Source organism: Cherax quadricarinatus, chromosome 32 (assembly GCF_038502225.1).
Source record: "Cherax quadricarinatus isolate ZL_2023a chromosome 32, ASM3850222v1, whole genome shotgun sequence".
In the NCBI taxonomy this organism is placed as follows: Eukaryota; Metazoa; Arthropoda; class Malacostraca; order Decapoda; family Parastacidae; genus Cherax; species Cherax quadricarinatus.
Window position 1 is genome coordinate 17147386 of NC_091323.1, and position 17705 is coordinate 17165090.

At 40.3% G+C, this 17705-nt stretch overlaps 1 protein-coding gene across 4 annotated transcripts in view; it reads right to left on the reverse strand.

Annotated features, from left to right (window-relative positions):
• Positions 1-17705, reverse strand: part of LOC128690300 (polycomb protein EED) — a 107054-nt gene that overhangs the window by 6676 nt on the left and 82673 nt on the right. For 2 of the 4 annotated variants that reach the window (XM_053778919.2, XM_053778920.2), the window contains exon 8: positions 15748-15957. In XM_053778919.2, coding sequence (XP_053634894.1) covers positions 15751-15957 — 207 coding nt within the window. In that variant the 3' untranslated portion in view covers positions 15748-15750. Of the gene's footprint in view, positions 1-10626; positions 15958-17705 lie in introns of those variants that run through there. The other 2 variants (XM_053778921.2, XM_053778918.2) reach the window with 1 other exon arrangement.

Sequence of the window (17705 nt, forward strand, 5' to 3'; positions counted from 1 at the left end):
AGTGGGTTGGATTTGTGAAGGACCAGCCTAGTATGGGCCAGCAGGCCTGTTCCAGTGTTCCTACTTTCTTAAGTTCTTATTTAACATCACACTTACCAGTAGGGTGATCGAGGCTAGGACCTTGGGTAGCTTTAAGAAGAGACTGGACAAATATATGAGTTGGAGGAGCTGAGTTAGATATGTGTCATTGGATACGGGAGTAAATTCTTGGGTAGCTTTGGGTAGAGGTCATTTTGATAAGGACCTGCCTTGTATGGGCCAGTAGACCTGCAGTGTTCTTCCATTGTTATGTTCTTATTGGCTATTTGTTTGTGTGAGGGAGGGATGGCAAATTTATTGTTGGAGAATATGACACTAATATCAACTCTATGGCTTATTTATCTATCACAATTCAACTAATATGACATAATAAACAATATTAATAACATAGAAACATGGAATATACTCTAGAATTAATAAAATAAGTCATTACGTATGTCACAAGAGGTGTTGTGTTCTTGTTGGGTATATAAAGGCCACCGAGTGTAAGCCGTCCATAATGGTGGTGAAGCAGCAGCTGAGGCGGCGGTGGTTTTTGTAGCCCTATATAACTCCAACAACATTGGAGGAGTTGGTTGAATCGCTGAATCACTAGAGAAGAAACCCTCTACCACCATCACTATGACCTACCACTATTGCAACTGTTACCACCATCACTACTACCTTCTACCACCAAAGAAATAAGCTTTGATAACTCTATCCACTCACTTGGGACTTGCAAATGAGTGGATAGAGTTATCAGAGCTTATTTCTTGGGTAGCATTGAGGACTGGGTTGGGAAAATGTTTCGTTAGTGGGATGAATTGTAAAGGACCTGCTGAGCATGGGCCAACAGGCCTGCTGCAGTGATCCTCCTTATGTTCTTATGTTCATCAACCACTATCACAACTGCTTCCACTCTACTACCACCATCTTTGTATTTTTCTACAAACTTTTTCATAAATTATGTTTCTCACATTCTTTACCAAAGGGCTGGCACTAGAAGCTTTCTTTGGAGCCATGGTAGCTTATTTAGCACTTACAAGCACTAAAATCAATGGAATATTATGAAATATTTCATAGGAGCATGTGAGGGGACCGTCACTCACTGGTAAACAATGGCACACTGGCTGGGAAGGCAGGCCCAGGCGGCTCAGAGCGTGGGTACCCGTCCCGGACGAAGGACGATTAGCGAGTTAACGGACCATTTGCGAGCCAATATTTAGACGAAAAATCAGGACTATTTCTGAAACGGAAGACTTTCAGGCCGGACGATTATTGAGGGACCACTGTACTTTCAACAAAAGTTTGCAACTCATTCCACTATGCACACGCCCTTAATCCTTGCCTTTTCACAAATAATCGTCTCCGAAACACTATCACCTGCCATCTCTTTATCCTTGATCCACACCAGCAACACCTTCTCAACCTGATCGACTGTCTGTGGTCTATTTTTGGTTAGTATATTAACACCTTTTGCAACATCAGCTTCCTCGATTTGCTCTTTCTTTACCAGGATCGAAGTGATGGTTGACTTGTTTTTGCTGTACATCCTGGCAAGCTCAACAAGTCTCACACCACTCATATTTTTGTATTACAGTGGACCCTCGACCAACGATATTAATCCATTCCTGAGAGCTCATCGTTAGTCGAAATTATCGTAAGTCGAGTTAATTTTCCCCATAAGAAATAATGGAAATCAAATTAATCCGTTCCTAACACCCCAAAGTATTGAAAAAAAAAAATTTTTACCACATGAAATATTTATTTTAATACACACAAACTGAAGAAGACATGTACAATTACATGACACTTACCTTTATTGAAGATCTGGTGATGATTGATGGGATGGGAGGAGGGGAGTGTGTGGATTGTGTTAGTGTTTAGAAGGGGAATCCCCTTCCATTAGGACTTGAGGTGTCAAGTCCTTTTCCGGGGTTACTTCCCTTCTTCTTTTAATGCCACTAGGACCAACTTGAGAGTCACTGGACCTCTGTCACACAACATATCTGTCTATAGAGCTCCGTACCTCCTGTTCCTTTAAGACTTTCCTAAAATGGGCCATAACATTGTCAGTGTACAGGTTGCCAACACGGCTTGCAGTAGCTGTGCAAGGGTGCAAGGGTGATTTTCATCAAAAAAAGGTTTGCACTTAAGCCACATTGCACACATTTCCTTAATCTTTGAAATAGGCAACTTCCTCAATTTCTCTATCCCCTCCTCTGGAGCAGTTTCTACAAGTCTGGCCTCTTGCTGTTCAAGATGACCTTGCAGCTCATCAGTGGTTAGTTCATCATTGTCGTCCTCCACCAACTCTTCCACATCCTCCCCACTAACCTCCAACCCCTTAGCAATGATCTCTTTCTTCATATCCATAGTAATTCTCATCCTTTTTGCTGTAGGGTCGGCACTACAAGCCTTCTTGGGGCCCATGGTGACTTACTTTGCAGGTGCAATCACTAAAAATGCTATGATAATATGAAATGTTCCGATTGTATGTTTGGATGGGACCGAGGTGGCTGGCTGGCTTGTAAACACTGGCCACAAGTGGACGCATCTCGAACGGAACGAATCACGTTGGTCGAGTTTTTTAGCGCTAGTCGAGGAAAAATTTTTGCGTTAAAATGTATCGCTAGTCGGATTTAATGTTAGACTATGCCATCGTTGGTCGAGGGTCCACTGTATTTCCTTCTTCACGTCTATGGTGCTTCTCACTTTCTTTACCACAGGGGTACCACTAGCAAGTTTCTTTGGGCCCACAGTGGCTTATTTCACAGTTGCACAAGAGCTAAACACAATGAATTAATGGTGAAATGTTCAAATGAGGGCACAGGTTAGTGTTCACTCAAGCATCAACAAAGCCAGACTGCTCACGACGCCTGCATGGGGACGCGGACAGAGCGGGCTGGCGGACAGGTCCAGTACCTGGAGGCTGAGCCATATACATACCTCACTCACATAGGTGAACTTACTGTGAACCATACACTGTATAGAATCTAGAGAGGTCTCGATCTGCCCCCCACTTAGTGCCAGAGATCCAGTGACTAAGTGCTACGTGGCATGCATTGGAGAGGCAGAGGGCCATTATATGCTTCCTCCATGTCAAAAGTGGGGCATCCAAGGTGACACCCAACCATCAATGAGAGGAGACCAATAGGATTGGCACCTGACCCAATGAAACAGAAGAGAAGAGAGGCATCGTCTAGTAAAGCACAAGAGGCGAGACTTGGCAACACTGACCTCCAAACCACGAGTGGATGACATTATGCACTGTAGGGCATTTTGGGGTTTTTCCTGTGCTGCCAGCAGGAAAGTGGCACTGTACATAAGGGCCACGTCATCTAAATACACCAAGGTATGCATGACCTGAATGGAAGGGAGATCTGACATTAATACAGAAAAAAAGTAATGGACTGAGAATAGATCCCTGGGGCACCCCCCAGTATATGGGATGGGGGGAGGACATCATGTTTCCAACTGTAACCCAAAAGGTCCTCCCTTGCCAAAAGTTGCATATCCAATGGAGGGGAGCCCCTGCCAACTCAATGTGGGCTAGCTTAAAAAGAAATGCCATGTGAGATGCAGAGTCAAATGTTCCATGCAGGTCCATAAAAATCAACAAAAGAATCTCCCAGCTTTCAAATGAAGTGTGTGCTAAATGCACAAATTGAAGCAAAGGGTCAAGGGTAGAGTGGTCCTCATGGAAGCCACTCTAGTTTTCAGGCAATAGGTCATGTTCCTTAATCCACTATGACAGAGGCAGCCACCAGTCATTACAACATCTCAAGCCAAGCAGGGAAGTAAGGCAATGGGCCTTACTTCCCTGCTTAGTTGAGTAGCATCTTTGCCGTTTCAGAATTGGGACAAGTAGCAAGTGCTTCCACACCTTGGGAAATTTGCCCTAAGGCCAAATGGCATCAGTACAAGAGGGGAATAGATGGAGCAAGAATGAATAAGGATGTTATCCTCCCCAGAAGAAGAGTGTGAGCAAAGCTGGGAGAGTGCCTGCTGCAGTTCATGGGGACTGAAGGGAGATGCCAGCACCTAGCAGTCAACCTATGACACTGTAGAAGGCTGGGGACCCCATCTGATCACCTTAGAGAGTAGAGGAGGAGGAAGAGCAAATGCTGGCCTAAAGAAATCAGTGAACAACTCTGCTTCATCCTGAGGCAAAAGTGGCATTGCACTATCCCCCAGCAGGAGAAGAGAAGAGCTTACTTTTCTTGATCCTAACAGAGAGTGAAAGAAACCCCATGCCAAACTAGCCATGGTGTGAAAGGAGAGAACAGAAAGAAGCCTGTGATGCACACTGTGTGGAGAAGAGTTCACTGACACAAAGTACCTGCCCTTCAGTAGGCTAACTGCAGAGACCCTGAAGGTCGGCGCCACCACTATACCCATGCCTGTCGATGCATCTTCACTACCTGGAAATGCTCATCTGTCCATCATGGGACACAAGGCATGAACAGGATAAGCTTCCAGAAAGGCAGAATGAATGGGAGCCTGCCTCTAGTATGGCCCCTTGAAGGATTTGACAGCATTGTCCAGCACAAGGTCCTGAGGCAGGCTATAATCAGAGAGTCGTGTGACTATAACTCTCCGAACAGGGATGAGTGGTTTTCCACAGTGGACAAATTGCAGTTGCCAGCACTGCTGGGGCTCCACTGGTGGATACAGTGATTGGGAAATGATCACTTCCCATAAAGGGGCCTCCAGACACAATGACTTAGCAAAAGATTCACCCTAGTCTCCAGGGTAGAAGCTCACCCTGTGTATGGATCCACCCTAGTCTCCAAGCCTGGTGGTGTGAGCAAGGAAAGGTGAGATGATAGTAGGGTTTGGAACAGGGTCCTACCTGTAGGATTCACCAATTCTAGAGAAAGAGATGGGTCCCAGAAATAGTGTCTAGCATTGAAATTCCCTATAACTAGTGCTGGACCACTGAGTTGCCCAAAGAAATAGGTAAACTCACTCTGTGTTACTGAACTGCCCAGGTTGTAAACCAGGAGGAAGGTACACCACTAGGAACCCAAGGTAACATGCACGGCTAGTTTCTAGTACCCCTCTCTCATTGGTCTGGAGAGAGGATCATGCTCTGGAGCCAGTTACACACAAGATGAGCTAGGCCACCACCACCCCCCTTCACGGCGATCTTGATGGTAGACAGCGAAACTAGGCAGCTGAACAGAATGGCAAGGATGCAACCATGTCTTGGTGAGGCCCACTACTACAGGCTCCACCTCAGCTAGATACTTGCGAAGATCTGAAAGCTTCCCAAAAATAGAACAGACATTCCAGAGATGACAGACAGATGAGTGGGAAGGAGTCTAGGTGGGTGAACTAAGAAGCCCAATGAGGCAAGGAAGAACCGAGGGACATGCATGCATAAAAGAGATACCCTGTAAGAAGGACTGAATCACTTCTTCAGAGAAAAGGAGAACAGGACGAAGAAATGAAGCCCAGGCAGGCAAGAAAGAAACAGTAGAATCTTCAGTAGTGAAGGGTCCTGAAACAGGAACAGACTGGGGCTGGGGTTGTGAAGAAATGAAGGGGAAGGGACTGCAGTAAGGAGAGGCTCTGGATCTGGCAAGAGGCCTATTTGGACAGGAGAGGGTACCAAACTTCCAGTTGGATTCAAAGCAGTTCCACCTTGACGGAAGACACATTGTGAATAAGGAGGCAAGTGAGCAATATCCTCTGCAGAAGGGAGGGAATGTCCAATTTCTTTGATCAAGAGCGCCTCAATAGTATCAAGAAACCATCACCGAGAGTTCAACACATGGAATCCACATTAAATGTGAAATGAGAGGTTGTCAGATTAAGTAGATATGTCAGACTGGCAAGGACAAATTATTATACTCACAGGAAGTGATATATGCAGAGGGGTCATACAGTGCCAATGTGTGATACAATAACTATATTAAACGATAAAAATACTAAGTCTATATTGGTCATATAGTGCTGTTGTGTGGTGATGTGTAAGGGTAATGTACTCATCCCTCTCCTTCATGCAGAAGGATGAGCATCAAAAGTATGAGATTTGGATGTTGATGAAGTTAACATTGTCAGAGTCAAAGTCGACTAGTATATTTATGAAAGTTAAGACACTTGTGCAACATCTGGTTATCTTTATTGTAGATGTTTCGCCATCCAGTGGCTTTATCAATACAGATTCTTTGGACATAATAAGAAAACTGAAGAACTACACATATATACAAAAGATGAGGTAATCAGTCCCTCAGCCTTGGAGGTGGTGTTTAGAGCAACGTGGTCGTAGAGATTCTGAAGCAGAGGCAAGGAGACTGGCGCTTATATAGGCGTCAGTGAGTAGGGACGTGTAGCAGACGAGGGCATAGTCACTGGTAGGCAGGATTCCCCAGTGGAAGTAGGTCCTTCCCAAAATGATGGGTTAGTTGTAGTAGCCATATATTTATGTTTTGGTTTGGTTGAGGTAATGAACAAGCACACTTCCAGTTTTGTACAGGGATATTCCTGTCTTGGAATATTTTGCAGTAATCTCTTGACAACTTCAAAACCATTGGCAACAGTGGTGGTCCAAGTTGGTCCATAATAAATTGCTTTCTACCAAACCATGCTCGAGTTTCTGGCCATCTTACTACCACTATCATATTTGGGAGACTGCACTCTCCCACCTATGTATTGACCACACATCTAGCTCACAGAAAAACACCTGGCTCCAATCTGAGAGATTGTCTTGTGTATCAGGGGGCATGCAGAATTTGCTTCAAACGTCTCCAGTACCCCAACATATTTACTGCACCTGATTTCCTTGCTGAAAGTCCCAGTTTTATTATTATTACAATCAAAACTAAATGATAAACCCACAAGGGTCATACTGCAGTCCCAGTTTTGACAAAGACTCTCTGACTTCTAAGAAAAATAAACTTATTGTGCCAGCTATTTCACCTATAGCATTCTCCACTAACACTTACTCTTGCACACTTTCTGCCTGACCTCTGTATATTCCTTCTTTAGCACATCCTACCCTGCTGTGCTGGGCTTTGGGCTTGCATGGTGGTATGCATATGAGAAAAAGTCGCAGGATTTGTATGCCTTTAGATTCGTAGGATACTTCTGGCATTAGAGAACTTGCCAGATGGCCACCCAATGCTGCACCACAGGGCCACCTAATATGTACCCTAAGATGATCCAATTTCCATCAGGCAAATTGACCCAATCACTACAGCACAACCTATGGTAACTATAACAGAACAGGGCCAAAAGTGATTCTTTTCATTCTATCTAGTAGCTTAATTTTGTAAGAGGGAAAGTATCCCCTAGTAACGAGGTCAAAAGGAGAGAGGTGGGAAATGCTGTATTTTAGATTTGAGCTGAGGAAAGATGAGAAGAGGTCCAGTTCCAAAGATCAAGAGCCCCTTGGCTACAGTAAAGTTTGCCCCACTTGAAAGGAATACAGTGAACAGGGTAACTATATTCCTTAGATTAAGAGCCTTTCAGTAACATCAAGGTGCCGCTTTCCAACCATTGGAAACCACAGAGAAATTAACATCAGCAGCATATGCTATGCTTATAAGTATAAGACTAACATTCAAGAACCTTGACAGACTCGCTTAGGACATATTATCTCATATGAGAAATCCATTCATGAAAATACACATGTGTGAAATATTCACCTAGTCAACATTTGAGAGTTCAGAGGAAAGCTTCCAGATAAATTTCAAAGCTTAGGATACGGAGTTGTATGGAAAGAATGAGAGCTGGATCTCCTGTCTCTGTTGGAATGAAGAGAGAACACTGATCATGACATTCAAAATACTTCATATTTTAAAAAAAGAAAATTTTTTTTAGGAGAACAAACCTGGTAGAACAAAAAGGGCATGGGTGGAAGCTACATACCCAACAAAGCCATCCATTTTTTTTATCATAAGAACAATAATGAAGTGGACTGAACTAAACAGTACAAGCAGAGTCTATACAAGAGTTCAAAACTAAATACTTCCAAACTAATTAGACATACAATAAAACTTATATCGTAATACATAAAATAAGGAATCATACCTGAAGATTCTATTTTGAAATCTTAATTTCTTAGATAATGCAAATGCTGATATCTGAGAATATAGTGATAATGCAAATGCTGATATCTGAGAATATAGTGAAAATGCAAATGCTGATATCTGAGAATATAGTGATAATGCAAATGCTGATATCTGAGAATATAGTGATAATGCAAATGCTGATATCTGAGAATATAGCAATAATGCAAATGCTGATATCTGAGAATATAGTGATAATGCAAATGCTGATAGCTGAGAATATAGTGATAATGCAAATGCTGACATCTAAGAATATAGTGATAATGCAAGTGCTGATACCCGAGAATATAGTGATAACGCAAGTGCTGATATCTGAGAATATAGTGATAATGCAAATGCTGATATCTGAGAATACAGCGATAATGCAAATGCTGATATCTGAGAATATAGTAATAGTGCAAATACTGATATCTGAGAATATAGTAATAATGCAAATACTGATAACTGAGAATATAGTGATAAGACAAATAATAATATCTGAGAATTCAGTAGGGCCCCACTTATACGGCGGGTTAGGTTCCAGGCTATCGCCGGAAAGCAGACATCGCCGGAAGGCAGAACGCCATTTTTTCCATTTATAAATGCACATAAATGCCAGACAAGTTTACACTAAATTATATTAAGTTAGTAATAGAACTAGGCATTAAAAACACACAAAGTAAAATACATTCACAGTACATTCATTACTTATCTTAAAGTACATTTTTGTAATCTTAATGTAGGGAGAGAGGTGAGTAGTACTTATTTGTAGGAAGTCAGGTGTAGGTAACCCTGGCTCCCCGTCTCATACTTATTATACAATATTTAAAACATCCCAGAGAGTTGAAATACACATACAGAGAGTTAAAATACACATAGGAAGAGAGGCGAGTAGTATTTTTTTGTAGGAAGTCAGTGTAGGTAGCTGGTAGGTATAGCCCGCCTGGGCTACACCTACCGGCTACCTACACTGTGGCCCATAGCCATATTATTAGCATCAATATACCTTGTTCACTGAATTTAATCATTTCTAACAACTGCCTTTAGATGCCATCATAAACGAAGGGAAAGGTAATAAATAATTCATGCCGAAAACTGTAAACAAAAGCGGAGTGGGGGAGTGGCTGGGCCAAACGCAGATTCATACATGTTTTCTCTGATGGCTGAGCAGTGAAAATGTAATGTTATCCCTCCTCCCAGAGGTAAGATACACACAGAGTACACTTATTACTTACCTTAAAATATTAATATTAATGTGTGAGAGGTAAGTGGCAGGGTGTTTATTGAATAAAATCAGAATGGCACACTATCATCCTCTAACTTGGCACTTAAAGCAAGAGGCTTACGACTCCTCTTTTTATCACAGCTAAGCATAGATGCCATCGTCAGTGAGAGCCAACTAGTTAACGAAAGAGTAAAGGAGAGAGAGAACGAGATAGAGTTCAGACAATGTAAGAACACAAACTGAACAGGTAGTGGGCGGTCACTTTGTCAGGCGAAATAAATGCATATTAATATGTGTCTGCTTTTAGTTCATTCACATATGTTTGTAAGAATTTGTAAAACTTTTACCTCAATATTTTTTTATTATAATAATAATTACCTCACAATACAAATACTCTTACATTGTATACAAGTTGTACAAGTTAGTACAGAATAAACAAACAACAACACTCCCATTCTCATGCACCACACCATTTTTAGAGTGATGATGATGATATTATCATCATCATCATCATAATAAAAAATCTCTAAACTCACAAGGGTCGTGAATTGCTATATATAGAGTGAAGGCATACGACAGGAATATTTTTCTACAGGTATCCCCCAGTGTTTGACTAGAGAAAACGTAATTCTTCCAACACTACCTACACAGCTGCTTTGTAAACAAATCTCATATTTACGTCAATTTTTATTCTGTGAATGTGTGTATCATGTCTATATGCTATGTAACGTGTTTCTTAAATAATTTTGAGGAAAATATCATAGATAGATTAATGAAAATGTTTATATTAATGTAAATTAAGACATTTAATGTGCTCAAGAGTGACGATTATTATGTACTATTGGCGTCATGAGTAGAGAGAGAATTAGTGATTTTAATGTGTACCTGCACACCAGCACAGTGTGTAAGTATATTTAGGTACAGGTACACATAAGTATAATTATTAGAGTGTATATAAAATACGCAATAACTATAAAACACTTGAAATCCTGGAAAGTTTCCAGACATAATCGATGTGGTCACGGAGGATGTCAACAAACCGGGTGGGGCGCGCCGTATTTCAAAGACCGCTTGCCGTACAGCAAATTTTGGTCATAATTTGACATTGCCGTATTAGCAGAACGCCGTAAGGCAAAACGCCGTAAAGCGGGGCCCTACTGTATACTATTTCACTGTATACTATTACTGTATACTATTACTGCTTCAAAGGCAAGTCAGAGGTACATCAGCTTACATGATAGTCTTCTTAAGGTGTAAAGTTGTAGCCACCATTTCTAAACTTACATACTCCTTATGATAGAAGGGATAAAAATATTAAATACAATATTACAAAAACTACTTTATTAACGAATTTTCTATCAGTACAAATGTAACAAAATTACAACAGGTTTCAATTAATTATGTTAATAACTTCCACATACTGTACAAGGTAACAACTAAATTAAAATAATTTGTACATCAGTTGCTTCATACGCATTAAAGTACGCATATACATCAGAGAAAAACGATGTATATACAAATAATTTATCATACCAAAATAGTATGGTAAGAAGTTTATACTATATGTATAAGAATGTATTCATGTATAAGATTGTATGCATCCATAAGAATATATGTATGTATGTATAAGAATGTACGTATGTTTAAATATTAGGGTGGCTCATAAATATACATAAAAAAATTACAACAAACCACTCCACAAGGCTGCCTGCATTCCACCTTAAAATAAGTCTTGTGTAACAAAATTTAGATCAGAAAATGTTTATAACTTTAGTGGGCGAGGTTATCTGGTTAATTTCAACAATGTTGGATGGCACATTACTGCGAGGTGTAAAATATATATTTACTTATAGGTTTTACTTCTAGTTTATTATACACAAATTAGACTTATGCACAATGAAGGTTCTAAATTCACTAGAGGGAAGGCTGGCAGCACATTGCAGTAATTTTTATTTTAAATGGTATTGCAAGGCAAATACTTCTTACATTTATTAACAGTGTTGGTCATCCACCAAACTAGGGTGATCAGAAAAAAAAAGTAAAGTCGCCATCATTCATTTAATAGCTGCCTTGCCAGAAGTGCACTGATATCACAATTCAAACAATCCTCCAAATTGCAACATTCCCACCTCTCAGAGTGCAGATGCTGTGTTTCTCACCTCTATGACTTAAGTCTGGCTAACCAGCTTCCCTTCACCCTTACATAAACGTTATCTTGTTCACACTCCAATAGCACATCAAACCATGAAAAACTGCTTGTCCACACACTGTTCTAACATGATCACATAAGCCTACTGGATGCTCAAACCCCTAGAACTCAAAACCTTAAACCATTTCCTTAAACCTTTCCTAGGATGACTTCTATCCTTCCTTACACCCTATTACTTCAATCATGCTATACCATCTCTAGATGCCCAAACCATCTCAAGAACCCCTTCTCAGCCCTATGAATTATACCTTTGGTAAACCCACACCATCTTCTAACTTTTATACTCCAAATTATTTGCATAATATTCACACCACACATTGCCCTGAAATTTGACATCACTACCTCTAGCCTCTTCCTAACAGCAATGTTTAAAACCCATACCTTACACCCATATATATAAGAGATGGTACTAGTATAATCTGGTACATTACCCTTTTGCCTCCATAGATAAGTTATGTTTCTAATATTACATTTATGTGAATGCAAATTCTGAAATTAGTTTTAAGTCATCTATGTAGGAAAATACAAGTACAGGAGGACCCTACTTATACAGCAGGTCAGGTTCCAGGCTACCGCCATAAAGCAAATCACCCTTTTTTCACTTTTAAATGCATATAAATGTCTGATAACATGTTTATAGTGTCATATATTAAGTTAGCAATAGAACCAGGCATAAAAAAACAATAAAAAAGTAAAATGCACATACAGTACATTTATTACTTACCTTAAAATATTTATAGTCTTAAAGTAAGTTAACAAGTAGCACCAACACTTACATGGGTGTAAGGAATGGATTTTAAACTTTGCTGCATGGAGGCTTAAGGCAGTGGAGATGTTATGTTTGAGAACAATGATTAGTGGGAATATTATGTAGAGAATTCAGAAAGTAAAATTTAGAAGATTGACTGAGGTTAGAACATAAGGAAGAGTGCTGCAACAGGCATATTGACCCATGTTAGGCAGGTTCAACTCACATACACTTATATACTTGTCTAATCTGTTTTTAACCCTTAAACTGTCCAAATGCAGATCTACGTTCACGTGTGTAGTGCTCCGAACATAGATCTACGTTTTATTTTACATGCTTTCAAATGTAAAAAAAAAAGTAAATTATGTTTGGACAGTTTAAGGGTTAAAGCTACCCAATGATGCTACTCGGTAGTTTCTTCCACTCATTTGCAACTCCATTACCAAACCAATGCTTTCTTGCATCCTTTCTAAATCTACATATTTTTAACTGAAGCCAACTGCTGAGTCCTGTCTTAGATATTTTCAGCACATTATGTATATCCCTTTCACTTATTCCTGTCTTCCATATATAGTCTTCAATCATATCTACCCCTAACTCTATGCCTTTCCAGAGAGTGGAGACAAATGGTATACAATGCAGACACCGTGAAGAAAAAAAAAAAGACAAATGCGGTAATTCGAAAGACTGAAGAAAGACTGGTGAAGTGAGGAAGATATTTAAAGGGTAAAGAGCAGAATAGGATGAATCAGAGGGTGTATGAATCTGGGATGGAAGGAAGAAGGTGTAGGCAGGCAATGTCTCAAGAATGAGTGGAGGGGGGAGGGGATAAAGAGTTTTGAGTCCTGGGAGCTTAAGAATCTAAGAGTCTCGTGTGACAATGTTAAGACTGGATTATGTGGAGAAAAGTTGTTTTTATGACTTGATGTACTGTTAGAATGTAAGCAAAGTACAGTGGACCCCCGCCTTACGATGGCATCGCGTTACGTTAAATTCGCCATACGATACATTTGAACGCAAAAATTTTGCCTCGCCTCGCGCGATTCGTCCAGGACGCATCCCACGTGTGGCCTCAGCGCCAGTGTTTACAAGCCAGCCAGTGCGGTCATATCCACGCACACATTCGGTACATTTCACCTTATCCCAGTGTTTTTTGTGCTTGTAACTGCAAAATAAGTCACCATGGGCCCCAAGAAAGCTTCTAGTGCCAACCCTGTGGTAAAAAGGGTGAGAATTAGCATGGAAATTAAGAAAGATTTTGAAGGGTTTGAGGCTAAAACTGAAGCCTATGCCAGTTGTGGAATCCATGGTGCCTACTTCAAAGATTAACCCTTTGACTTTTTCGGTCGTATATATACGTCTTACGAGGTACCGTGTTTGACGTACATATACTCAAATTCTAGCAGCTTCAAATCAAGCAGGAGAAAGCTGGTAGGCCCACATGTGAGAGAATGGGTCTGTGTGGTCAGTGTGCACCATAAAAAAAAAATCCTGGAGCAGGCAGTGCATGAGAAAAAAAAAAAACTGTTTTTTTTTAATTAAAATGCCAACTTTGTGGTCTATTTTCATATAGCATTTATGGTTGTATTCTCGTTTTCTTGGTCTCGTTTGACAGAATGGAAAACATATTATAGAAATAGAGGTGATTTTGATTGATTTTACTATAAAAAGAACCTGGAAATGGAACTCAAAGTAGGGGAAATGTTTGATTTTTACAGATGTTCAAAAGTAAACAAATGATGTCATTGTCCAATAAATGTCCAACTAGCCATTCTAATATGCAGTCATGAATGGGTTGATGTTATTTATACAATTATTACAGTATTGCAGTAGTCTGCATAACAGTAAATTTCCAATTTTCTTGTTTGAATAAAAATTCAAAATAGAAAGCAAGAGTAATATCAGAGGGGCCTGGAGACGTGACTGATGAACAGAGAAAATGTTATTTTAGAGCCAGGAATGTCTGCATTGTTCATTCTGGACCCTATTTTGAAATTGTCATATTTTTTAATTTTCGTGAAATTGGTCACATTGCAAATTTCTGACCATGTTATTGGGTAGTTGAAATTGGTAAATGGGCAGTTTCTTGTACTCAATCGATAGAAAAAACTGAGTTCTAAAGAAATAGCTATGAGTTTGGTCGACTGGAACAATGGAATTAGCCCAAAGTGGGCGAAATCGCCGATTTGTAAATATCGCCGAGGTCGCTAACTTTGCGAGAGCGTAATTCCATCAGTTTTCCATCAAATTTTGTTTTTTTTTTGGTGTCATTACAATCGGGAAAAGATTCTCTATCATTTCATAAGAAAATTTTTTTTTTTTTATTTTGAAATTTTGCGACACCAGGAGACACCTCAGGATTGGGGGTTGCAACAGTCAAGGGGTTAAGGAAATGTGTGCAAAGTGGGTTGAGCTGCAAACCTTTATGAATGAAAAGCACCCTAACACAACTATTGCAAGCTGTGCTGGTGACTATTACAATGACAATGTTGTGGCCCATTTTAGGCAAATCTTAAAGGAACGGGAGGTACAGAGCTCTATGGACAGATTTGTTGTGCGACAGAGGTCCAGTGACCCTCAAGCTGGTCCTAATGGCATTAAAAGAAGAAGGGAAGTAAGCCCGGAAAAGGACTTGCTACCTCAAATCCTAATGGAAGGGGATTCCCCTTCTAAACAATAACTTCCATACTCTTCCCTCCTCCCATCCCATCAATCATCATCAGATCTTCAATAAAGGTAAGTGTCATGTATTCTATTCTTAGTAGAGTAGTAATTGTGCATGTCTTCTTCAGTTTGTGTATATTAAAATTAATATTTCATGCGGTAAAATTTTTTTTTTTTTTTATACTTTGGGGTGTCTTGCACGGATTAATTCGATTTCCATTATTTCTTACGGGGAAAATTAATTCACCTTACGATAATTTCGGCTTACACTGAGCTCTCAGGAATGGATTAATATTGTAAGGTGGGGGTCCACTGTAATGTTTATGAAGTGATTAAAGGGAAACAAGGTAGACTGAGTCCTGGACATGGAAGTACATTGCCAGCACTCTAAAGAAGAGGGTAGGGATGCTGACATTTGGAGTCATCTGAAGTGTAATGTCTGTGCACCTCCTATGAAACCAGTTATTTAATGAATGGATCACCTTACCTTGGTGGGAAATAGCCAGTGTGTTAAAAATAAATATACAAATTAAATGATGTATAATTTTGAAAAAAAAAAATAGTGCTCTATTCAGGGCAATGACTAATGTAAAAATATTTATTTTCATTGGCCTAGGATACTCTCCAATGTCTTTGAACACTAGCCTCTTTGTTAAACCACATGTGGCTGACTACTGGGCTGAGGTAGCAATTTTTCTGTAATCGCCAGAATATGTAACATTTCAAAATGTCGACAAGACCGCTGGATGAAGTTAAAATAGTCGAATAACCCAATGATCTAATAAATATGCATGTGTATGTACATTGTATACATGTGTATCTATACCTTTTATTGCTGTGCCACTCTATCCCAACGCCAGATTGTAGCATCATCACAGACTGTGATCAAAATGTTTCCCTTTCGTGAAAAGGCAGTTTGTCTAATAGGCGCAACACATTTTGGATGAGTAAGAGTTGAACAGCGTGCTTGGGCTGGATCAGAAATGTCCAGATCCCAAACGTATGTGCGACCTTGTTGGTTACCAACTGCCAAAACCTGCAACATATCAATATGTAACCAATTAATAAAATATAGACTTATTTTCAGTTTATATCTAAATTAAATTATACATACACTTAGGAAGGGATTAAAACATAAATAAAAATAACATTTCTGTTTATTTTTTTGTTTTTTATTATCACACTGGCCGATTCCCACCAAGGCAGGGTGGCCCGAAAAAGAAAAACTTTCACCATCATTCACTCCATCACTGTCTTGCCAGAAGGGTGCTTTACACTACAGTTTTTAAACTGCAACATTAACACCCCTCCTTCAGAGTGCAGGCACTGTACTTCCCATCTCCAGGACTCAAGTCCGGCCTGCCGGTTTCCCTGAACCCCTTCATAAATGTTACTTTGCTCACACTCCAACAGCACGTCAAGTATTAAAAACCATTCGTCTCCAATCACTCCTATCAAACACGCTCACGCACGCCTGCTGGAAGTCCAAGCCCCTCGCACACAAAACCTCCTTTACCCCCTCCCTCCAACCTTTCCTAGGCCGACCCCTACCCCGCCTTCCTTCCACTACAGACTGATACACTCTTGAAGTCATTCTGTTTCGCTCCATTCTCTCTACATGTTCGAACCACCTCAACAACCCTTCCTCAGCCCTCTGGACAACAGTTTTGGTAATCCCGCACCTCCTCCTAACTTCCAAACTACGAATTCTCTGCATTATATTCACACCACACATTGCCCTCAGACATGACATCTCCACTGCCTCCAGCCTTCTCCTCGCTGCAACATTCATCACCCATGCTTCACACCCATATAAGAGTGTTGGTAAAACAATACTCTCATACATTCCCCTCTTTGCCTCCAAGGACAAAGTTCCTTGTCTCCACAGACTCCTAAGTGCACCACTCACCCTTTTCCCCTCATCAATTCTATGATTCACCTCATCCTTCATAGACCCATCCGCTGACACGTCCACTCCCAAATATCTGAATACATTCACCTCCTCCATACTCTCTCCCTCCAATCTGATATCCAATCTTTCATCACCTAATATTTTTGTTATCCTCATAACCTTACTCTTTCCTGTATTCACTTTTAATTTTCTTCTTTTGCACACCCTACCAAATTCATCCACCAATCTCTGCAACTTCTCTTCAGAATCTCCCAAGAGCACAGTGTCATCAGCAAAGAGCAACTGTGACAACTCCCACTTTATGTGTGATTCCTTATCTTTTAACTCCACGCCTCTTGTCAAGACCCTCGCATTTACTTCTCTTACAACCCCATCCACAAATATATTAAACAACCACGGTGACATCACACATCCCTGTCTAAGGCCTACTTTTACTGGGAAACAATTTCCCTCTTTCCTATGTACTCTAACTTGAGCCTCACTATCCTCGTAAAAACTCTTCACTGCTTTCAGTAACCTACCTCCTACACCATACACCTGCAACATCTGCCACATTGCCCCCCTATCCACCCTGTCATACGCATTTTCCAAATCCATAAATGCCACAAAGACCTCTTTAGCCTTATCTAAATACTGTTCACTTATATGTTTCACTGTAAACACCTGGTCCACACACCCCCTACCTTTCCTAAAGCCTCCTTGTTCATCTGCTATCCTATTCTCAGTCTTACTTTTAATTCTTTCAATAATAACTCTACCATACACTTTACCAGGTATACTCAACAGACTTATCCCCCTATAATTTTTGCACTCTCTTTTGTCCCCTTTGCCTTTATACAAAGGAACTATGCATGCTCTCTGCCAATCCCTAG